The 24,263-nt window shown below is 45.7% G+C and overlaps 1 protein-coding gene across 19 annotated transcripts in view; it reads right to left on the bottom strand.

The window, feature by feature from the left end:
• The window catches only part of map9 (microtubule-associated protein 9), a 350,433-nt gene that overhangs the window by 116,812 nt on the left and 209,358 nt on the right, over window positions 1-24,263 (bottom strand). For all 19 annotated transcript variants that reach the window (XR_010975979.1, XR_010975969.1, XR_010975968.1 and 16 more), the window contains one exon: window positions 12,186-12,265. Coding sequence is in view for 1 of the 19 variants with exons in the window: in XM_068042247.1 (XP_067898348.1) it covers window positions 12,186-12,265 (80 nt within the window). In the remaining 18 variants the exon portion in view is untranslated. The remainder of the gene's footprint in view (window positions 1-12,185; window positions 12,266-24,263) is intronic.

Here is a 24,263-nt window from a genome sequence, read left to right as displayed (position 1 = left end):
TCCTACTTTCTTTATATTCCTCAAGTGTTTCGTCTGTTCCCAGCCTTCTAGCCCTTACGAATGCTTCCTTTTTCTTTTTGATGAGGCTCACAATATCCCTCATTATCCAAGGTTCCCGAAACTTGCCAAACTTATCCTTCTTCCTCACAGGAACATGCCGTTCCTGGATCCTAATCAACTGACGTTTGAAGGACTTCCACATGTCAGATGTTGATTTAATACTGTTATGGACAGATGCATCTGAGACATGTAGATTGGTGATGATGACGTCAAGTAGGTTTTTTCCTCTTGTTGGCTCCCTCACCACCTGCCACAGACCCAATCTAGCTGCTATGTCATTTAGGACTCCGCCAGCTTGGTCAGTAGTGGTGCTGCCAAGCCACCCTTTGTGATGGACACTGAAGTCCATCTGTCCACTGAAGTCACTGAAGGGGCGGCACAGTGGCGCAGTGGTTAGCACCGCAGCCTCACAGGGTTCAATTCCAGGTACTGCCTGTGTGGAGTTTGCAAGTTCTCCCTGTGTCTGCGTGGGTTTCCTCCCACATGCCAAAGACTTGCAGGTTGATAGGTAAATTTGCCATTATAAATTGCCCCTAGTATAGGTAGGTGGTAGGGGAATATAGGAAAGGTGGGGACGTGGTAGGAATATGGGATTAGTGTAGGATTAGTATAAGTGGGTGGTTGATGGTCGGCACAGACTTGGTGGGCCGAAGGGCCTGTTTCAGTGCTGTATCTCTAAATAAATAAATAAAGTCCCTCACACAGAGTATATTCTGTGCCCTTGCCACCCTCAGTGCTTCTTCCATATGGTGTTCATCATGGAGGAGTACTGATTCATCAGCTGAAGGGGTGGGGGGCGCGGTATGTGATAATCAGCAGGAGGTTTCTGTGCCCATGTTTGACCAGATGCCAAGAGACCTCATGGGGTCCAGAGTCAATGTTGAGGACTCCCAGGGCAACTACCTCCTGACTGTATCGCACTGTGTTGCCACCTCTGGTGGGTCTGTCTTATCGGTGGGATAGGACATAGCCAGGGACGGTGATGATGGTGCCTGGGACACTGTCTGTAAGGCATGATTCTGTGAGTATGACTATGTCAGGTTGTTGCTTAACTAGTCTGTGGGTCAGCTATCCCAATTTTGGCACAATCCCCCAGATGTTAGTAAGGAGGACTTTGCAGGGTCAACAGGGTGTGCTGCTGTCATTTCTGGTCGATGCCAGGTATTCTGTCTGGTTTCATTCCTTTTAGACTTTTCTCCAGTGGTTTGGTGCAACTGAGTGACTTGCTAGGCCTTTTCAGAGGGCATTTAAGAGTCAATCACGCTGCTATGGGTCTGGAGTCACATGTACACCAGACCTGGTAGGATGGCAGATTTCCTTCCCTAAAGGACATTAGTGAACCAGATGGGTTCATAATGACAATCGATAATAGTTTCTTGGTTACCATTACTGAGAGTAGCTTTTTTTAATTCCAGATTTTTTATTCATTGAATTTGAATTCCACCAGCTGCCATGGTGGAGATATGAACCCCTGTCCCCACAGCATTAGCCTAGGCCTCTGGATTGCTAGTCCAGTGACATTACCACTATGCCATCGCTTCCACCACCCTTTCCGAAAGTGCTTTCCAGATCATGACAACTCACTGTGTAAAAAAGAAAATCTCCTCAAGTCACCTCTGTTTCTTTTGCTAATTACTTTGAATCTGTGTCCACTGTTTACCAATCTGTCTGTCACTGGAAATAGAGAAGATCAGGAAAAACTATCAAAGCCCCTCATTAGCTTGAACAAGTCCAATTAATTTCCTCTAAGCCTTCACCGCTCTCTCCAGACAACTGAAATCCCTGATCCCTTTCTAGTAAATCACCTCTAAGGCCACCATCTCTAAGGTCTTGACGTCCTTTCTAAAGTGTGGTGCCCAGAATTGAACACCATTTAACTCTGTGTAAGTCAGGGTTGTCCAACATACAGCCTGTGCGCCAGCATCTGATCTGCCAAAGGTTTCCATCCGGCCTGCGGGTGTAAACTGTACCCGGGACCATTTCTCATCCTCGCCAGGGGTCCGTGACCGGAGATGAGAAATTTCCCTTTGTCAGATTGACTTTTAAAAAACATTGCACAACAGTTTCAGAGCTGACAGATCCTGACATCGGGAACAGCAGTTTCTGAACTTCGGACAGATTTGGGGTTTTCCAGAAGGCTTTTAAAAAAACTCCGAGTCTGTCCGAAGTTCAGAAACTACTGTTCCAGATGTCGGGATCTGTCAGCTGTGATACTGACTTGAGATTTTAAAAAAAAACTGATCAACCATCTGCTAAGCGTTCCTGCTCTCGGCAACTGACAGAGCAAGAGATAGAGAGAAGGGGGGACAGAGAGAGAAGGGGGGAGAGAGAGAGAGAGAACTGGGGACAGAGAGACAGAGAGAAAGGGGAACAGAGGGAGAGGGAGGAGGGAACAAAGAGAGAGAGAGAAAGGGGGTCAGAGAGAGGGAGGGGAAAGAGGAGAGAGAAAGGGGACAGAGACTGAGAAAGGGGGACAGAGTGAGAGAGAGCAGAGAGAAAGAAAGGGGGACAGACAGCGAGAGAGGTAGGGGCAGAGAGAGACAGGGGTTGCTGAGAGAGAGGAGCCAGAGAGAGGGAAAGGGGGACTGAGAGGGGGAAAGGGGGACAGAGAGAGGGAGAGAGAGCAGAGGGCTGCCGGGGGTGGGGGGGGATGGGGGGTGGGTTTGGTGGTGTTGCAGAGAGAGGGAGAGAGAGTGATCAAGATCTCTCCTGACAGAACGACATCTATCTGCATCACTACAAGTGTGCAGGTAAGCAATGACTACTTGTGCAAGCAATAAAAATGCCAGGTATCGCACTAAATCAGTGCCCAATATACTGACCAGTAAGTAAGTCAATAAGTTAGTCTTCTCATTTAAAGCTTCTTCACAAAAATGCACCTTTGCTGTTGTTTTGATTAATAGTAAGATAAATTTTAATGCCTTTATCTTTCCGGAATTGTCTCACCGCATCCCTGCACCCCCCCGCCAACACCCCCCCCCCCATGTAAGACAAAAATCGTAATGTGGCCCCCAAGTGTAAAGGTTGGACAACCCTGGTGTCAGTGAATGGGTGTTGAGTGAGTTTAAATCTAGCCTATCCTTGCAGAGGTCTAACCAGTGAGTCCAATCAGAGAGAGGGAGAGAGAGCAGAGGGCGGGATTGCGGATAGATGACATTCTGTCAGGAGAGATGTTGATCGCTCTCTCTCCCTCTTTCTGTGCACCCCTCCCCACCCCCCGCCCACTGCTCTCTCTCCCTCTCTCTGTCCTTCTTTCCCTCTCTCTGCCCCCTCTCTCTCAGCTAACTTCCTTGCTTTTCTACTCTATTCCTCTATTTATAAAGCCAAGCATCCCGCATGCTTTAGTAACAGTCTTATCAACTTGAACTGTCACCTTTAAAGATTTGTATATATGAACCTCAGGTATCTCAGTTCCTACACCCTGTTAAAATACCTCTGGGAGGGAAAGGAAGAGCTTCAAAAACTAGGGTGTAGGAACTGAGATGCCTGGGGTTCATATGTACAAACTAGAGCCCCCAGATGGCTCGACAGATTGAGATTAACATGAAACAGAAAAAGGAGGTTTATGAGAAATGTTAGGTTAATAATATGGGAGAGAATCAAGAGTGCATACGGTAAGTGTAAAGTGAAATAAAAAAGCGTACGAGAATAGGTTAGTGAATGGAGGACTCTGATGTCTTTAATAAACATGTGGATAGCAAAAGGGAAGGTGGAGTCAATTAAGGGCCTATTCTGCCTTGCCTCATTTTCCCCTCCAAAATGCACCACCAGATTCTCTGCCTTAAAATTCATCTGCCATGTGTCTGCTCATTTCACTATCTCCTGAGGTCTGTTATTACCTCCTCATTTTCAAGCTTTGTGTCACCGGCAAACTTTGATTGATGCCATTTATGCCCAAGTCTAGGTCATAATTATATATGAAAAAGAGCAATTGTCTGAGTACTGATGACTGGGGGACGACACAGTATTTTTCTCTCCATCTGAAAAACAATTGTTCACCACTTCTCTCTGCTTTCTGTCTCATAGCCAATTTCATAATAATGCTGCCCCTTTAATCCCACGGGTTTCAATTTTGTATATCAATCCTATTATGTGACACTTTATCAAACATCTTTTGAAATGCTATAGGCAGCATCAACTGCATTACCTCCATCAACTCAATCAAATACAATTTGCCATTAACAAGTTAACTGAGCTTTATTAACCAATATTCTTCAAAGTGACAATACATTTTGTCCTGGATTATGGTCTCTAGAAGCTTCCACACCACCAATGTTAGGTTGACCGGCATGTTGTTACATGGTTTTTTGAACAGAGCTGTAACATTTGCATCCCTCCAATCCTCCTTTCATCCTATGCAATTTCTCTGCCCCCTCCCTCTTTCACTGCAACACTGGTAGCATCCTCTTTAGTGAAGTCAGATGCAAAGTACTCAGAGTACATCAGCCATGCTCTCTGCCTCCACAAGTTTGTTTTAGGCCCTTAATTGACTCCACCTTCCCTTTGGATACCCTTTTGCTATCCACATGTTTATTAAAGACATCAGAGTTCTCCATTATGTTATTCACTGATCTATTTTCATACACTTTTTTATTTCCTTTTTCACTTATATTTTTATTTTATTTTTATATTTTAGAGATACAGCACTGAAACAGGCCCTTCGGCCCACTGAGTCCGTGCCGACCAACAACCACCCATTTATACTAACCCGACAGTAATCCCATATTCCCTATCACTTCCCTACACTAGGGGCAATTTATAACGGCCAATTTACCTAGCACCTGCAAGACTTTTGGATGTGGGAGGAAACCGGAGCACCCGGCGAAAACCCACGCAGACACAGGGAGAACTTGCAAACTCCGCACAGGCAGTACCCAGAATCGAACCCGGGTCCCTGGAGCTGTGAGGCTGTGGTGCTAACCACTGCGCCGCCCACTGTGTATCTTCTGCACTCTTGATTCTCTCCCATATTATCAACCTGACATTTATCATAAACCTCCTTTTTCTGTTTCATGTTAATCTCAATCTGTTGAGTCATCCGGGGGCTCTAGTTTTTGAAGCTCTTCCGTTCCCTTCACAAGCTATGTGGCTAGTCTGCCTCAGGTGGATTGGAAACAAAGATTGGCATGTAGGTAAATGTGCAATGGGAGGGCTTCAAGTAAAGTTATTTTGAGTACAGACGAGGCACATTCCTATGAGGGGGAACACAACTCCTTCCCCAACTTGGAAAACCTGTCCCAGTCAAAATCAGGGCCAAAGAAACAAATAGACACCAAACCAAGGAAAGTTACTGAGAACTATACGGAGAAAACAAAATGGATGTGTAGCAGAAAAATATAGAAAGATTTAGAGCACAGGAGGGAATATAAATAACAGGAAGGGAAAGACAATTTGTTCTCATTTTTCTTCTGGAACAAAGGCACATGATTTCATGTGTTATATAATGAATTGTTTTCATTTCCATCATATTAAATTTTTAATTAAAAATTAATATGCAATGCAAGTATGATGTTCCAAGTCATAAAAAATACATTGTACAGTCGTTTAATTTATTACACTGGTGTGATAGCTCTGTGTCTAGTGCTTCAGTTATATACCAATTAAAATGCCAAAATTATGCATCAAAACAGCTATTGCAGCTGCAATCAGCAAATCGGTTTCATAATTAGCTGAACGTACTGCCTTGTTATTATAGTGATACATGGGTGAATTTCCTTCATGCTTCTTCAGTACCTTAACCTTGGAGGAAGCATTGAGCCGGATTTTAATTGTGGGCTGGTTTTCAGTGTGCGAGTAGCATTGTGGGTTAGAAACTCAATCGCTCCTCCTGGCCTTTATTTAAATCCCAATTACTAACTTCCTACCTGTGGGAAGTTTGCAAGAAGCAATGGAAAATAACAAAGCATGGGGGCAACCTGCTTAGCTCAGGCTGCCAGAGTCATCCCATTAGGAAGGGGAGGGCGAACCTAAGGCACTGCTGCTCCTCTGGGCTCCACAAGTAAAGTTAAAAATGGTGGCTTTTTTGGGCCTCTTCTATCTACTAGCTTCCACCCTACTAAATTGGCATGGTAGAAAGCTTATTGTGGCTTCCCACTCAGCCACTGAGTTAAAAGTTCAGTCCAGTCCTGATGACATCATTGGGACCAAACATGTATATGTCAAAAATGACTCTGGTGTCTTTGGGTGAGTGTTCATGTCACCTGCTTAATTGAACATGAAAAAAGTGGGAAACATTTGCTCCTTTTGCCTCCAAAGTGGGTAAGTAACCAGGGTAATATTAAGAACATAAGAAACAGAAGTCTGCTCTGCCATGATCTGTGGCAGGAATGTCAAGGAACTGGATAGTGTTATCAGGAAGGAACAAAGACGGTCCAATTAAAGGAGATATCTGTTCAAATTAATGAACAACAGGACCTTGAGAAATCCTACAAGAGTGAGATAACACAGAACATAATGATCTGATAACATCTTCTACAAAACACCTTTATCTGGAAGTTGGCTCAACGGATGAGACTTGCAACCACTCCACAACCCCCAACTGTTGCAGCTGTTCTTCACATGATGGAAAATTACTGAATGAAGCCAAATAAGATGGATGGCATCAGGGTGGACTTTCTCAAACAAAGGGGTCAGCATGTGGTTGGACATTTGGCCTAAGACAAATACCAATTTGACAATAAGCCACTTGTCAAGATGATGTCTTTCCCCTCCCTAAAATTAAGGGATAAAAGAAACTGTTAGAGAAACTTTGATGTTGCAACCGGAGGGGAAGGAGTGACTTTGTCAGTCACTAGGAAACTACAACCAATGTGAAGAAGTGATTGTATGTATCCCACTTGCTTCACATTTCGGGAATAAATAAGTAGTCCACAGTCGGGTAGAGCATTGTATTGCATGATTTTAAGATCTCAGGAGTGACTGAATAAAGTTTGATATCTGACTCAGTGGAGTGTATTCCACTTTTCCTGTTATTATTATATTATTCCATTACCCAAACCAGAATAAGCAGACTAAAAAGTTCTACAGTTAATGACAAACTAGATGGAACATGAGTAAGGAATAATAGTGCAATCAAATCTTAACAGGAAAACTATGGATGAGTTAGTCATTAAATATGTTGTAAGGAAGTTGCCTCTAAAAGAGAGGCGAGTCCAGACCATTATAGATGGTATGGGGCTGTGTATGGGGCTGATCAGTGGAAGCAGGGATCCACTTGCAGGCCAGGAATAGTCACAAAATATGTGACAGGAAGTTTACCCTCAGGTATGGGTTAATCCCAGGGACTGTGTGTCTGCTTGGTTACAAAGTATGTGACAGGGAATATATCCCTCTGGGAGGGATGGGTACTCTCTGGTTAATAGCATACCAGAGACAGGTTAAAAATGATAAGGATTTCCATACCGGGTGTGATAGAAATAGACAACATCTAAAGTAGGGTGGACATGGGGATCCACGGGCCATCTCGAAAGGATGGTTAGGATTAAAAGAATTAAGTTAAAAGGGCCCACGGCAAAACTAAAACCTGCTGTGAAAAAAATGGTGCAGTTACTGTATATGTGAATGCTGCGTGGGAATTCCTGATCTGCGAATGACAGCATTTCTTTTCTTTGAAGGTTTGTTTTAAAAAAATCTGCCAACTTCACTGTACTGTGCGCAGAACTAAAAGTTGTTTAACCCTTTGTGGTCTTGTCTTGGATGTTGTTTTAAGTTTGTCGAATGTTCTATATGTATACACACTCATCTTACTGGTCAGATTTTGAACTGGTTGTAGCTTTAAATTTTTCTTTGGGTCCAAGACTTAGGATTGGCACAAAACTTGGCACTTTTGAGTATATAACTCATTACAGGGATCAATATTTCAAAGTTACATAGAAATATGTAAGTTTGAATGTGTTTGTTGAGTGTTTTCATTTCAATTTAAGATTGTGCACCCAGAAATGGGATATAAAAACATTTTAAGTTAAAGATGGTCTTGTGGATTTAAGTTGATTAAAATTTAGTTTTGCAAAGGCACGAAGAGTTTGTTTAAAAAAATAAGCTTCAGCCTTGAAACTATGTTCGCTAAGAAGTCAGGTGGAAATCCAATTTGAAATATTCAAAACACTTTGCTTGAAACTAGTTTATGCTTTTTTGCAGTGGAAATTAGGACACTTCTTACTGACTGTTTTTTCCAAATGAGGTTAAGTAGCAAACATCAGAAATTGAAAATTGGTTTAAGGGGGTGGAAAGGATAAATAAAGGAGTTATTGTAAAGACTCTGTCCCCTTTTCTACTGTTAATGAATGTGTTGTCTCTTTAAGAAGCTGGTGGTACCATCTTAGGGCTCACAAGCTATGGGAAGCTCCACCCTGTTTAACACTTTATGGTGTAAGAACGTTGAAGATTTTATTTAACTGTGAAAGCTAACTTTTTCTTTAGTTTTATTAGTGACTTGGAAGGTGCCTGAAAAAAAATTATCTAATTTATATTTTCCTCTTAACGCACGTGCTGTGCTCTGTGTTTATTTCAGAAATATTGGTTTGAATTAAATTGGAAGTATTAAGATTAACTAACTTGTTAAGCTGTGAAAACTCGAATTTCATTGGGGCCACAGTAAAATTCTGGTTATTAAGGTATGTGGGGTCTTTAGATCTGAACTTTAGACTTTCACATGTAAAATTGGCAGTATTGAATTTATGAATGTTCAATAATGTGAATTGAAATTTGAGGTGATTCTGGTTATTTATTCATCTTGGTTGTACCATAAAAATCTTAGGAAATCTCTTACAAGAAGTGCTAAAAAGTTTGGAAACAACTGGAGTTTAATCTAAAATGCCGCCTGCCCTGATGAGAATCTTTTTCCTTTGAAATATGTTACTAATGGTTTTTGTTGTTTTCAATTCTTAAGGATAAAAAAAATGTGCAAGTTCAAAAAGGTACCAAATCATGGAAAGATGGTTTTAAAATGCTGTTTGATTTGTCTTCAATCAGGAAAAAAAATTACATGAAGTGACGCAATTGCGTGCAAATGGAGATTTTCCTCCACCCTTGCAAACCAGCAGAGAGGTTAATCCGTTTTGCTGACAGCTGTTTTTTAAAAATTTAATTTACCACACAACCTTTGCACTGCTGAGTGTATGATTGGACAAATTAACCCATTGGGTTCCTGGGCAGAGCCACAATAGATTCTTTGTTTCTTTAACAGGTGATGACGGTTTCCAGCCACATGAGTACTGACACCACAGCAAGAAATTTAGCAGCTTAAAGAATTTAAAAACTTATCTGCAGACATCAAGAGACAGATTTTCAAAGCCCACTGGGAGTGGCAGTAGGTGCGTGCTTGATTTGAAGATCGCCATCTTGGAGACTGGCAGTGGGTTCTGCCGCCGGCGGAACGCAAAGTTATTTTTAAAGGGATATCAGAAGGGAGGGAACGGCAAGTCCGCACACCTCCAATTAATTGGTTGTTGATCTCACTAACAGGCTCGCCAGCAGCAGTTTGGAATTTTAAGTGGCAGGGCGCAGGTAAAATGCCATGTCTGGACCAAGGCAGGGTTTAGAAGATGCGAACTATGTAGCGGGCCATGAGACTATGCGAAGGGCTGATTAATATAATGCAGAAGCCCAAAATAAAGCTCAATTGCTCCAAAGGTGCCACAGAGTAGCCACTGCTGGAGCTGTAAGACTTGATTTTCTCAGTGGTGAATGGTAGGAATCTGGTGAGGGATTTGAAGCTGCTGGCATCACATGGACAGCTGGTGTTGACAGGGGAAGGCCTAGTGAATGAATGAATGAACTCCAGCTGAGGGAGTTCAGATGAGAACAGGCTGTTCTGACATTGGATAGAAGAGCCAAGACGAGCTTCAGCAGATGCCACCTCCTGGCAGCAGGAGCCCAGAGGAGCTCAGCAAGGGAGCTGCAAAGGGAAGAAGGCTCTACCCTAGACATCGGGTGTACCTCCCAAGAGTCAGCTATGTGAAAATGACAGAGTGCTAGTGTCGTGGAAGGCTAGACCTATGCAGACAGATGGTCTTGTACCTTTGTGCTCTTAAGTACAATGACCTGAGGCCTCACAGCCCTCATGGCAGTTCCTTACCTGCAGCCGTCAAGGGCACTGTTGCCTTGAATTTTATGCAACCAGGTCATTCCAGGGATCATCTGCTGACCAAGATGGCATCTCACAGTCAGCAGCTCATCATGCATCAGGCCATAGATGCCATATTCTGGAGAGTGGGGGGCTACATCCACTTTTGACACAAATGGGCCAGCGCAGGCAGAGAGGGCTTTTGGCTTTGCCACTGTTGATGGATTCCCTCAGGTTCAAGGGGTCATCAACTGCATCCATATCGCCTTCAAGACACCGACAGACCAGCCAGTCAGATTCCTTAATAGAATGGGCTACCACTCATTGAATGTCCAGCTGATCTGTGATCACAGGAAGAAAATCTTGCAGGTCTGTGCCTGGTTCCTGGACAGCTGTCATGATTCCTTTATCCTGTAGCAGTTCCAGGTGCTGTACCTTTTCAGCTCCACATCCAGACTCCATGGGTGGCTGCTGGGCAATTAGGGTTAACCCCTGAAGGGGTGGCTCCTTTTGCTCAATCAAAACCCAGACATCGATGGAGAGAGGCACTGCAACCAGAGACATCTCCTAATATGGGCCTGCACTGAACAGGAACTCCACCTGGAGTGTCCCGTATCATGGTCGTCTGCTGTGCCTTCCACAACATGACACTGCAAAAATGCCTGAGATGGATGAAGAGGAGGAGCTGGAACATCACTCCACCTTGGAGGAGGACCCGGAGGAGGAAGAGGAGGAGGAAGGGATCACTCAAGAGGTGGCCTTGCCCAGGCAGCACAGGATGCCTGTTAACACCATTGCAGACCTCAGGGTGAACTTCAGGCTGGCATGGCAGCAAGGGCCATGTTGATTCAGCAGTGCTTCACCTAATTGCCCATGAACCCTAAACTGACCTTGCAGCATAGTTATCGTACTGTTATGACCCTTAACTGCGAGGTCCCTTGCTAGCCATGTGCATGGGAATTGAAAGTTCCTGTGCCAACATTCTCCAACATTATAACATGCACATAACATTCCCAGGACCCCATGTCCCTGCCATCTGCTCAACCATGTTACGTCCCCCTTCTGAGATGGCACTTCAAAACACACCCGTCAGAGTGATGCCATAAAAAGTTATATTGTGAGGCAAACAAAGTAACAGACAGATGGATAACTAATGAAAGAATAGGGCCCATACAGGACCAAAAAAGTCAGCTATCTGTTGGGACAGAAGATGTTGGTATGAATCTTAATGAATACTTTGCACCTGTCTTCATAAAAGAGGGGGCGATGCAGATATTGCAGTTAAGGAAGAGGAGTATTGCATGTGATAAACAGAGAGAGAGAGGAAGTATTAATGGGATTAGCACCCTTGAAAGTGGATATATCACCTAAGCTGGATGACATGTACCCCAGGCTATTAAAAGAAGCCAGGAAGGAAATAGCAGATGCTCTGACCATCATTTCCAGTCCTCACTTGGTACAGGTGTAGTGCTGGAGGATTGGAGACTGCTAACATTGTACCTTTGTTTATAAAAGGAGCAAGCAACAGGCTATGTTATGGAGGTGGAAATAGTGATGTTGCAGATATGTGGTTGAAAGCTCATCTTGGAGTCAAAAACGACCATGGTTGCAAACAGTCTGGTTCATTATCGGGGAGAGGGATGGTGTCAATGGTGAGGGAGTGCAGTTTCTGGCAGGGACTGAAGACGATGGCTTCAGCCTTGCCATATTTAATTGGAGGAAATTTGTGTTCATTAGTGGATGTCAGACAAGCAATCTGACAATTTAGAGACAGTGGAGGGGTCAAAAGAGGTGATGGTAAGGTAAATCTGGGCACTCCAACGTACATATGGAAACTGACGCATTTTCAGATGATGTCACGGAGGGGCAGCATGCAGATAAGAAACTGGGTGGGGGACAAGGATAGATCCCTAGGGGACACCAGAGATAATTGTGTGAAAATGAAGCCATTGCTGGTGATTTTATGGCTACAATTAGATAGATAAGAATGGAATGGAATCCACCCAGCTGGATGATGGTGTGACCAACTAAGTCAAAGCATGAAAATAATTTTTTTCATTACCTGTTACTTATTGATTTCCGAGATGATTCTGTCTTTTGACTGTTGCTTCCATTCCGTACCATATTAGATTGGTCTTTTTCCTGTCACGTACAACAGTAAATAGTTTCAGTTCTAAAGCAGCTTTATTTATGTACCATGCATTAAAATTATCATATGAGAATATGTAGATACAACAAAAGATGGAAATTTGACTGAACAATCATTTGAATTATCTGTTGCTTCGTCAAGCATTACATTTAAAAAACACAGGTGATTTTGTAACTCTAAACTCTCAGAGCAGGAATTTCCTTCCGGGGCAGGGAAATGGATTTCAGGACTGTTTCTGGGTACCGATCTTGCCCCTGGGGGAAGCAGTTAGCACCCCTGATTTTCAATGGGATGGACTGTTAATTGGCTGGAGGGTGGATTTGGCAGCCAATTAGCAGAGGCGGAGCGAGAACGGAGAGGGACCGAAAAAGAGCGGGCTTGATTTAAACCCATAATGGCAGCCCTTAATATGACTGCCGTTTTACAGATTTATTGCTGGAATAGACACAGAGCAGGAAAGGCAGAGGGCTGGAACCCAGGACAGAACTGATCCTTGCTTTGTGGATACCAATCTGGAGGTCCTTCTGGTGGTAGTGAGGGAGAGGAAGAAGGTCCTCTTTCTGGAGGGTGGCAAGAGATGGCTATCCTTTCAGAACAAGGAGGCCTGGAGAGAGGTGATGGAGACAGTGAGCAGATGGAATGTGGTCCGGAGGAAGCAGTTCCAGTGCTGGAAGAGGTTCAATTATTTGTTCTGGCAAGATAAGTACAATGCCATACCCTCATGACATGCCTCTGGGTCTTAACACTCCAGCAGACAGACCAGCTGAGGAACCTGAGGGCGCTTGCCACTTCTGAACATGGGAGGAATGTGTGACAGTGAGAACTCTGAGAAAATGTGCATCCTTCATTGGTGAGGAGTTCCAGACCATGCTGTTCCTCCTGGGTCATAGGGGCTCAGCTGAAAAGAGCCTGAACCAGATGATCCTTGACGTCAATGACATCCTTTTTTATAGAAAGTTTAAAGCACAGAAAGAGGCCACTTGGCCCATCATGTCTGTGCTGGCCGAAAATGATCCACCTTCCTGCCCTGCAGATTATGGCACTTGAGGTGCACATCCAGACTCCTTCTGAATGAGTTGAGGGTTTCTGCTTCAACTACCCTTACAGGCAGTGAGTTCCAGACCCACACCACCTTCTGGGTGAAAAAGGTTTTCCTCAGCTCCCCTCTAATTTTTCTCAATCACTTTAAATCCATGCCCCTTCGTCACTGAACTCTCTGCTAACCTGAATAGACCCTTCACCTCCACTCTATCCAGGCCCCTCAAAATTTTGTACATTTCAATCAGATCTCCCCTCAGCCTTCTGTGTTCCAAGGAGAACAACCCCAGCCTATCCAATCATTCCTCATAGTTGCATTTTTCCAGTCCTGGCAACATCCCCGTAAATCTCCTCTGTATCTTCTCTAGTGCAATTACATCCTTTCTGTAACGAGGGGACCAGAACCACACACACTACTCAAGTGGTGGCCTAACCAATGAGTTATACAGTTCCAGCATAACCTCCCTGCTTTTATATTCTATACCTCGGCTAATAAAGGAAAGGATTCCATATGCCTTTTTAACCACCTTATTGACCTGTCCTGCTCCCTTCAGGGATCTGTGGACATTCACTCCAAGGTTCCTCACTTCCTCTACACTTCTCAGTATTTTCCCATTAATCATGTATTCCTTTGCCTTGTTTGACCTCCCCAAATGCATCACCCCACATTTCTCCAGGTTGAATTCCATTTGCCACTTTTCTGCCCATCTGACCAGACCATCAATATCTTCCAGCAGCCTACAGCTATTCCCCTCGCTATCTACCACACAGCCAATCTTTGTGTCGTCTGAAACCTTCTTTTTTTTTTAAGAGATACAGCACTGAAACAGGTCCTTCGGCCCACCAAGTCTGCGCCGACCAGCAACCAGGCATCTATACTAATCCTACATTAATCCCATATTCCCTACCACATCCCCACCATTCTCCTACCATCGACCTACACTAGGGGCAATTTACAATGGCCAATTTACCTATCAACCTGCAAGTTTTTGGCTGTGGGAGGAAACCGGAGCACCCGGCAGAAACCCACGCGGTCAGAGAGAGAACTTGCAAACTCCGCACAGGCAGTACCCAGAACTGAACCCGGGTCTCTGGAGCTGTGAGGCTGCGGTGCTAACCACTGTGCCACCCAATGATGATGCCCCCTACATTTACATCCAAATTATTAATATATATTACAAAAAGCAGGAAACCCAGTACCGAGCCCTGCAGAACGCCACTGAAAACAGCCCTCCAGTCACTAAAACAACTGTCACCCTTTGTTTCCTGCCACTGAACCAATTTTGTATCCGAAGAAGGGTCACTGACCCGAAACGTTAACTCTGCTTCTCTTTCCACAGATGCTGCCAGACCTGCTGAGTGATTCCAGCATTTCTTGTTTTTGTTTCAGATTTCCAGCATCCGCAGTATTTTGCTTTTATATTTGTATCCACTTTTGTTGCATTTCCCTAGATCCCATGGGATATTATTTTTTTAACCAGTCGGACCTTGTCAAAAGCCTTGCTAAAGTCCATGTAGACCACATCAACTGCACTACCCTCATCCTTCCTTGTTACTTCTTCCAAAAATTTGATCAAGTTGGTCAAACAAGATCTTCCCTTAACAAATCCATACTGATTATCCTTGATTAACCTGTGCCTTTCTAAATGACAGTTTATCCTGTCTCTCAGAATAGGTTCCAATAATTTGCCCACGCTGAAGTTAGACTGAGTGGCCAGTAATTATTCGGTCTATCCTTCGCTCCCTTTTTAAAGAGGCACAACGTTAGCAGTTCTCCAATCCTCTGGCACCACACCTGTATCCAGTGAGGACTGGAAACTGCAATTTCCTCTCTTGCTTCTTCTAACATTTCATCTGGCCCTGGTAATTTATCAACTTTCAAGGATGCTAATCCTATTAATACTTTCTCTCTCCCTATTTTTATCACATCCAATACTTCACACTCCTCCTCAACTACAATATTTGCATAGTTCCCCCTCTTTTGTGAAGACAGACGCAAAGTATTCATTAAGAACCATACCAACATCTTCTGTCCCTTGATGAGACCCTTGAGCCACATGCCAGGCCCTACGACCTCTCTGCACAGCCAGGGAACCTCTGTGTTCTGCATCTTCCTCCTCCTTCTCCACTGCCTGCTCCTCCTCTTTCTCCAATGAGCAGTGTCCATCTAGCGCTTCACCCTCCTCAAGGTCCACACCTCTCTGGAGACCCATGTATGGAGAGCACAGTAGACTATCACAATGCACGAGACCCTTTCAGCAGTAAACTGCATGGGTGCCAGGCCCCAGAACTGCATCTTCAGAAGCCCAATGGTCTGCTCAGTTGTTGTTGTAGTGAGCTTGGGTTGTAGCGTCTCTGCCTCAGTCTCGGAGTCTCGTAGAGGGGTGATTAGCTCTCTCTTCAAGGGATACTCCCAGTCCCCTTGAATCCATCCATGGAGTTTGGGGAAGGAATGAAGAGCTGCGGCAGCTTGGACTGGCAGAAGAAGAAGGAGCCATGGCAGCTGCCAGGAACGTGAATGCACAGATGCAGGAAGCTCTTGCTGTGTTCACAGACCAGTTGAATGTTGAGTGAGTAGAAGCCCTTCCTGTTGATTAATTTCACTGGGCGGTCAGTCGATACCTTGATGTCCACATTGGTACACTGATGATATCCAGCACCTGGGGGAATCCAAAGATACAGGCGAAACCCACTGCCCTTCGTGCCTGGAGGCCCCATCTGTCTGGAATTGAATGCACAGTCCAGCTCTCGCAAAAAGAGCTTCATTGCTAGAAGTCAACAGGGTCTGCTGCTGCACTTTTGAAGGAGCCAGTGGCAAGGAAGTTCAAGGTCACAGTGACTTTTACAGCTACAGGCAGGGCATGGCAAGCAGTACTGCGAGGTGTGCGGTTTTCTGTGATGAGGGCACAAAGCTCTGTGACTATCTACCTGGAGAGTCGCAGTCTCCTGCGGCACTGGTTTCCGGTCATCTCAAGTTTATGCTGTGGGTATGGCCTCCGCTGCTCTCATGCCCCTGGTCCCTCTCCTCTGCACTCCTGTGCTGTTGGGGCAGCCATGATTGACAGCCTGCTGTGTATCTGCCTCCATGCACCTGGTCTGCCCCAGACCCAACTTGGAACCCGTGTGCTTCCACCAATATCTCAACATATCCCTCAACAAATGCCCCTAAATGAGCTCTTTAACAATCTTAATTAGATTTATTAAGAAATCCAGCAGTGTTTCATAGTCACCCACAACCCCCCGCCTCTGCCCTGGTGAAAACGACTGGTGCCAGGAACAGCGCTGGGAAATTGGAATGCCAGCCGCAATTATGTTATTCTTATATTACTCGTGGTGAGACCAGCAGATCATGCTGCAGAGAGGGGCAAAACACAGATCATCAGAGTAGTGTAGTAAGGAGAGAAAGGCACTGATTACCTGTGGGGACCAGTGACGGGCAGCACTGATTACGTTGGGGAGCAGTGAGGGGGCACTGATTATCTATGGGGAGCAGTGAAAGGGGGAATACTGATTACCTATGGGGAGCAGTGAGAGGGGCACTGGTTACAGATGGGGAGCATTGAAGGGGGCACTGATTACCTGTGGAGAGCGGTGAGGGGCCCCTGATTACATGTGGGGAGTACTGAAGGGGGGGGCACTCATTATTTGTGGGGAGCAGTGAGCGGGGCCACAGATTACATGTGGGGAGCTGTGAGAGAGAGGGGGAAGGGGGGTGAGAGAGGTGAGTGGGGAGAGGGGGAGGGGAGTGAGAGAAGAGGAGAGGGAGAGGGAGAAGGGGATGGGGAATAGGGGGGAAGGGGTGGGGGAGAGAGAGGGAAGAGGGAGGGAGAAAGAAGGGGAGGGGAGAGGGAGAGATGGGGGGGGATGGAGGGGGAGAGGGGGGATGAGAGAGGGAAAAGGGGAGTGGGGCGGGAAGAGGAGAGAGAGAGGTGGAAGGGGAGAGGGGGAAGCAGGGTAGAGGGGGAGAGGGGAGAGATATAAAGGGGGAGAGAGGTGGAGAGAGAGGGGGCAGGGGACAAAGGGTGGAGAGGGAAGGGGCAGAGCTAGGGGGAGAGAGGGAGGAGGGTAGGGGGAGGGACACGGGTGTAGAGGGGGTGAGAGACACAAGGGAAGAGAGGGGGACACAGAGGGGAGGTGAGAGGGTGTGGAGGGGGGAGGAACACTGGGAGAGAGTGGGACACAGAGAGGGGAGAGAGAGGGGAACACAGGGAAGAATGATGGGCACAGAAAAGGCGTAAGGGAGAGGCATGGGCACAGAGGAGAGAGGGAGAGGAGTGAAAGATAGACACGGAGAGGGGAGAGGGATGGAGAGAGAGAAAGAGATCAAGATCACTCCTGACACATGGACATCTATCCGAATTCTTCTCATTGCTATATCAAGTGTTCAGGCAGACGTTGACTACTTAGGCAAGCAAAATCAGTGCCAGGTATATCATTAAATAGGAAAAAAATGGATTGTGTTTTGATGGCATTAGCTTGGCTATACACATTATATACAGATTAATTGTCCCCATGTCCGTGGCTGAGTCAATAACTTTGTCAAATGTCCATGGTGCAACATGTTGGTGCATATCGCTGATCCTGTGAGGAGCAGTCGGGGGGGCATGGCACACTAACTGTGGGGAGCAGTGAGGAGGGGCACTGATTACCCTGTGGGGAGCAGTGAGGAGGCGGCAATGATTACCTGTGGGGACCGGTGAAGGGAGGCACTGATTACCTGTGGGGAACAGTGACTGAAGGCACTGATTACCTGTGGGGAGCAGTGAGGAGGCGGCACTGACTACCTGTGGGGACCAGTGATGGGAGGCACTGATTAACTGTGGGAAGAAGTGAGGGGAAGCAAGAATTACCTGTGGGGAGTAGTGAGGGGAGGCACTGATTATCTGTCGTGAGCAATGAATGGGGCACCAATTATCTGTTTAGAGCAGTGAGTGGAGGTATTGATTACCAGTGGGGAACAGTTAATAGGGGATCTGACTAACTGTGGGGAGCAGTAAGGGGCGGGGGGAGGGGGGGCGAGTGGTGGCACTGGCTACCTCTGGGGAGCAGTGAGGAGAGGGCTCTGATTAGCTGTGGGGAGCAATAAGCAGGGTCATTTAATACTTGGGAAAAGACATGAGGGGGCGCTGACCACTGACTGTGGGGATTTGTGAGGGGATCCCTGATTACCTGTGGAGAGCAGTGAGCAGAGGCCACTGATTAGCTGGGGGAGCAGTGAGAGTAGATACTGAAAATTCATTCATGGGATGTGAGCATCGCAGGAAATTCCAGCATTTGTTGCTCATCCCGAACAGCCCTTGTGAAGGTGCTGGTGAGTGGCCTTCCTGAACCGCTGAGGTTCATGTGGTGTAGGTACTTCCACAGTGCTATTAGGGAGGGAGTTCCAGGTTTTTGATCCAGCAACAGTGAAGGAACAGTGGCATAGTCTCAAGTTAGGATAGTGTGTGACTTGGAAGGGAACTTGCAGTTGGTGTTGTTCCTATTATGTCTGATGCTTTTGTTTTTCTAGGTAGATGTCTTGGCTTTGGAAGGGGCCTCTTGGCGAGTTTCTGCAGTGCATCTTGAAGACGTTAACACTGCTGGCACCGTGTACCCATGGTGAAGGGAGTGAAAGCTTATGGTGGTGGAAAGGGTATCAATCAAGTGGGCTGATTTGTCCTGGATGGTGTTGAGTTTCTTGAGTGTTGTTGCAGCTGCGCTCATCCAGGTAAGTGGAGAGCATTCTATCACACTCCTGACTTGTACCTTGTAGATGGTGAACAGTCTTTGGGGACTCAGGAGTTATTCGCTGCAGAATTCCCAGCCTCTGACCTGCTTTTGAGCCACAATATTTACATGGTTCGTCCAGTTAAGTTTCTGGTCAATGGCAACCCCCAGAATGCTGATGCGGATTTCAGCAATGGTAGTGCTGTTGAACATCAAGGGGAGATGATTAGTTTCTCTCTTGTTGCAGATCGGCATTGGCTGGTACTTGTGTGGCACAAATGCTACTTGCCACTTTACAGAATCGCAAATTTGCTACAGTGCAGAAGGAGGCCATTCGGCCCATCATGTCCACACGGCTCTCAAAAAGAGAAATTCACTCAGTTCCATTTAGCTGCCATCTCCACATAACCCTGCACATTCTTCTTTTTCACATAACAGTCTAATTCCCTTTTGAATGTTTCAATTGAACCTGCCTCCACCACATTCTCAGGCAGCACATTCCAAACCTCTGCGTGAAAAGGTTTTCCTCGTGTCACTTTTGCTTCTCTTACCAAATACTTTAAATCTGTGCCCTCTTGTTCTCGATCCTTTCATGAGTGGGAACAGTTTCTCTCTATCTACTCTGTCCAGACCCCTCAAGATTTTGAATCAAATCCCTCTCAGCCTTCTATTCTCCAAGGAAAACAGTCCTAATTTCTCCAATCGATCTTCATAACTGAAGTTCCTCAACCCTGGAACCATTCTCCTGAATCTTTTCTGTACTCTCTCCAATGCCCTCATGCCCTTTCCAAAGTGCGACGTCCAGAACTGGATGCAATACTCCAGCTGAGGCCGAACTAGTGTCTTAGACAAGTTCAACATAACTTCCTTGCTCTTGTACTCTATGCCCCTATTAATAAAGCTCAGGGTACTGTGTGCTTTATTAACCACTCTCTCAACCTGTCCTGCCACCTTCAATGATGTAAGCACATATACATGCAGGTCCCTATGTCCTGCACCCCCTTTAGGATTGTACCCTTTATTTTATATTGTCTCTCCATGTTCTTCCTACCAAAATCAATCATTTCACATTTCCCTGCATTGAACTTCATCTGCCACCTGTCTGCTCATTCCACCAACTTGTCTGTGTCTTTTGGAGTTCTACATTATCCTCCTCACAGTTTACAGTGTTTCTAAGTTTTGTATCATCCGCAAACTTTGGAATTGTGCCCTGTACACCAAGGTCTAGGTCATTAATATATATCAGAAAAAGCAAGGGTCTTTGTTTCCTGTCACTCAGCCAATTTTGTATCCATGTTGCTACCATCCCTTTTATTCCATGAGCTATAAGTTTGCTCACAAGTCTGTTGTGTGGCACTGTATCAAACGCCTTTGAAAGTCCATGTACACCACATCAACAGCATTGCCTTCATCAACCCTCTCTGTTAGCTCCTCAAAAAAACTCCAACAAGTTAGTTAAACATGATTTTTCCTTAAGAAAGCCATGCTGGCTTTCCTTAATTAACCTGCATTTGTCCATGTGACTATTAATTTTGTCCTGAAATATATTTTCTCGAAGTTTTCCCACCAGTGAAGTTAAACAGACTGGCCTGTAGTTGCTGGGCTTATCTTTCCACCCTTTTTATGAACAAGGGTGCAATGTTTGCAATTCTCCAGTCCTCTGGCACCATCAACGAGTCTGAGGAAGACTGAAAAAGTATGGCCAGTGTCTCTGTGATTTCCACCCTCACTTCCCTCAGTAGCCTTGGATGCATCTCATCTGGTCCTGTCGCTTTATCCTCTTTAAGTACAGACAGCCTATCTAATAAATCCTCTTCATCAATTTTAAACCCCTCTGGTGTCAGACTTACCTCCTCTTTCACCCTTGCCTGTGTTGTATCTTCTTCCTTGGTAAAGACAGATGCGAAGTATTCATTTAATACCTCAGCTATGCCCTCTGCCTCCATGTGTAAATCCCCTTTATGGTCCCTAATCGGCCTTTTTACTATTTATATGTCTATTTAAAACTTTGGGATTTCCTTCAATGCTAGCTGCCAGTCTCTTTTCATGCTCACTCTTTGCTTCTCTTATTTGCTTTTTCACTTTCCCTCTGGACCTTCTGTTTGGTTCTCAATAGTATTTTCTATCTGGCATCTGTTTTAAGCACACTATTTCTTCTTTATCTTAATCTCTACCGTTTTGTCATCCAGGGAGCTCTGGATTTGTTTGCCCTACCTTTCGAGGGAACATACTTTGACTGTGCCCAAACTATCTCTTCTTTGAAGGTAGCCCATTGTTTAGTTACTGGTTTTCCTGCCAACCTTTGACTCTAATTTATTCGCCCCAGCTCCATTCTTACCCCAGTGAAGTTGGCCTTCCCCCAGTTAATTATTCTTACCCTGGATTGCTCTTTGTCCTTTTCCATAGTCAGCCTGAACCTTATGATACAATGATCATTGTCCCCTAAATGCTCTCCTATTTATACTTGATCCACTTGGCCCACCTCATTCCGAAGAACCTGGTCTAGCAGTGCCTCCTTTCTTGTTGGAATAGCAACAGACTGCTGTAGAAAATTTTGCTGAATACACTCTCGGAACTCTTGCACCTTTACATTCCTACTATCCCAGTCTATGTTTGCATAATTAAACTCCTCCATTATAACTACCCTATAATTTTTCCACTTCTCTAACTTCCTTGCAAATTTGTTCCTCCACGTCCTTCCCACTAGCTGGGGGCCGATAGACAACACCAAGCAATGTAACTGCACCTTTTTTGTTCCTTAGCTCTGGCCAAATCGATTCTGTCCTCCACTCCTCTGGGACATCCTTTTTCTCCAGCACTGCAATACTCTCCTTAATCAATACCGCCACCCCTCCCCTTTTTTCCCTTTCCTATTTTTCCTTAACACCTTGTATCCAGGAATATTTAACACCCAGTCCTGCCCTTCTATGAGCCAGGTCTCTGTTACAGCCACAACATCATATTTCCACATGGCAATCTGCACCTGTACCTCCCCAACCTTATTAACCATACTTCGGGCATTCACATCCATGCACAATATCCCAGATTGAGACTTTATTACTTTCTCCCTACTCTGACCCCACCTAATAACTTAATATTCCCTACTGTAGTGCTTCTGTGCACCTTGGTATTCCTCTCTGATATTTGTTCCTGGTATGCACAACCCTGACAAGTTACCAATTTTGCTTCCCTCCAATCTGAGCTCCATCACAAGATCCCATCCCCCTGACAATTTAGTTTAAACACTCCCCAACAGAACTAGCAAATCTCCCTGAGGATATTAGTCCCAGTTCTGCTGAGATGCAACCCATCCATCTTGTACAAGTCCCATCTGCCCCAGAACCGGTCCCAATGCATCAGAAATCTGATGCCCGCCCTCCTCCACCAGTTCTCCACATGTTCAATCGCTCAATTCTCCTATTCCTATGCTCACTCACATGAGGGACTGGGGTAATCCTGAGATTACTGCTTTTGAGGTCCTGCTTTTTAATCTCCTTCCCAGCTCCCTAAAATCTGCTTTCAGGATCTCATCCCCCTTCCTACCTACGTCATTGGTGCCAACGTGGACCACGACCTCTGGCTGTTCACCCTGCCCCAGAAGAATGTCCTGTAGCCATTCCGTGACATCCTTGACCCAAGCACCAGGGAGGCAACACACCATCCTGGAGTTACGTCTACGGCTTTAGCAAATGTCTATCTGTTCCCCAAACAAATTAATCCTCTGTCACAAGAACAGAAGAAATAGGAGCAGAAGTAGAACAAATGGCCCATCGAGCCTGCTCCACCATTCAATACAATCATGGCTGATTTGGGCTACAATTCCACTTTCCTGCCGCATTCTATATCCCTTGATTCCCTGCGAGACCAAAAAACTATCTATCCCAGCCTTAAATGTAGTCAATGATGGAATATCCACAACCCTCTGGGGTAGAGAATTCCAAAGAGTCACAACCCCTTGAGTTAAGTAATTTCTCCTCATCTCAGTCCTGAATGATTGACCCCTTATATCCTGAGACTGTGTCCCTGTGTTCTAGATTCCCTGACCAGTGGGAACTATCTCTCAGCTTTTACCCTATCAGGCCCTTTCAGAATCTTGTATGTCTCAATTAGATCGCCTCTCATTCTTCGAAACTCCAGAGAATATAGGCCCAATTTACTCAGCCTCTCATCCAAGAGGATTTTCAAGGGCAGGGCGATGGACATTGTCCACATGGACTTTAGCAAGGCCATTGACAAGGTCCCGCATGGTAGGCTGATCCAGAAGGTTTGAACACATAGGATCCAGGGTGAGCTAGCAAATTGGATACAAAATTGGCTTGGTGATAGGAGGCAGAGGGTGGTAGTGGTAGTGGAGGGTTGTTTTTCAGATTGGAGGCCGGTGACCAGTGGTGTGCCGCAGGGATCGGTGCTGGGCCCTCTGTTGTTTGTCATATATATTAATGACTTGGATGTGGAGGGGATGGAAGCTAGGGCAGTTGCATGCTCCTCTTGCAGGATGTGGGAGGTAAGGGTCACCACTCGTGTCCCTGCTGACTTCACCTGTGAGAAGTACACCCAACTCCAGCTCCTCACAGACCGCGTTAGGGAACTGGAGCTGGATGAACTTCGGATCATTCAGGAGGCTGAAGGGGTGATAGAGAGCAGTTATAGGGAAGTAGTGACACCTAAGTTACAGGATAAAGGTAGCTGGGTGACCGTCAGGGGAGGGAAAGGGAATAGGCGCACAGTGCAGGGATCCCCTGTGGCCGTTCCCCTCAATAATAAGTATACCGTATTGGATACGGTTGGGGGGGGGGAACCTACCAGGAAAAAGCCACAGCGGCCAGGTCTCTGGCACTGAGCCTGGCTCTGTGGCTCAGATGGGAAGGGGGGAGAATAGGAGAGCGATAGTGATAGGAGATTCAATGGTTAGAGGAACAGACAGCAGATTCTGTGGTCGCGAACGAGACTCCCGGATGGTATGTTGCCTCCCGGGTGCCAGGGTCAGGGATGTCTCGGACCGAGTCTACAGGATTCTTAAGGGGGAGGGGGAGCAGCCAGAAGTCATGGTACACATCAGTACCAATGACATAGCTAGGAAAAGGGATGAGGACCTGAAAAGTGAATATAGGGAGTTAGGTTGGAAGCTAAAAGGCAGGACGAGCAGAGCAGTAATCTCAGGATTGACACCGGTGCCACGTGCTAGTGAGGCTAGAAACAGAGAGCGAGTGCAGCTGAACATGTGGCTACACAGCTGGTGTAGGAGAG

The sequence above is a fragment of the Heterodontus francisci genome, chromosome 1 (assembly GCF_036365525.1).
Source record: "Heterodontus francisci isolate sHetFra1 chromosome 1, sHetFra1.hap1, whole genome shotgun sequence".
Lineage (NCBI taxonomy): Eukaryota > Metazoa > Chordata > Chondrichthyes > Heterodontiformes > Heterodontidae > Heterodontus > Heterodontus francisci.
The sequence above is the reverse complement of the archived record's forward strand: the minus strand, read 5'-3'. Positions and strand labels throughout refer to the sequence as shown.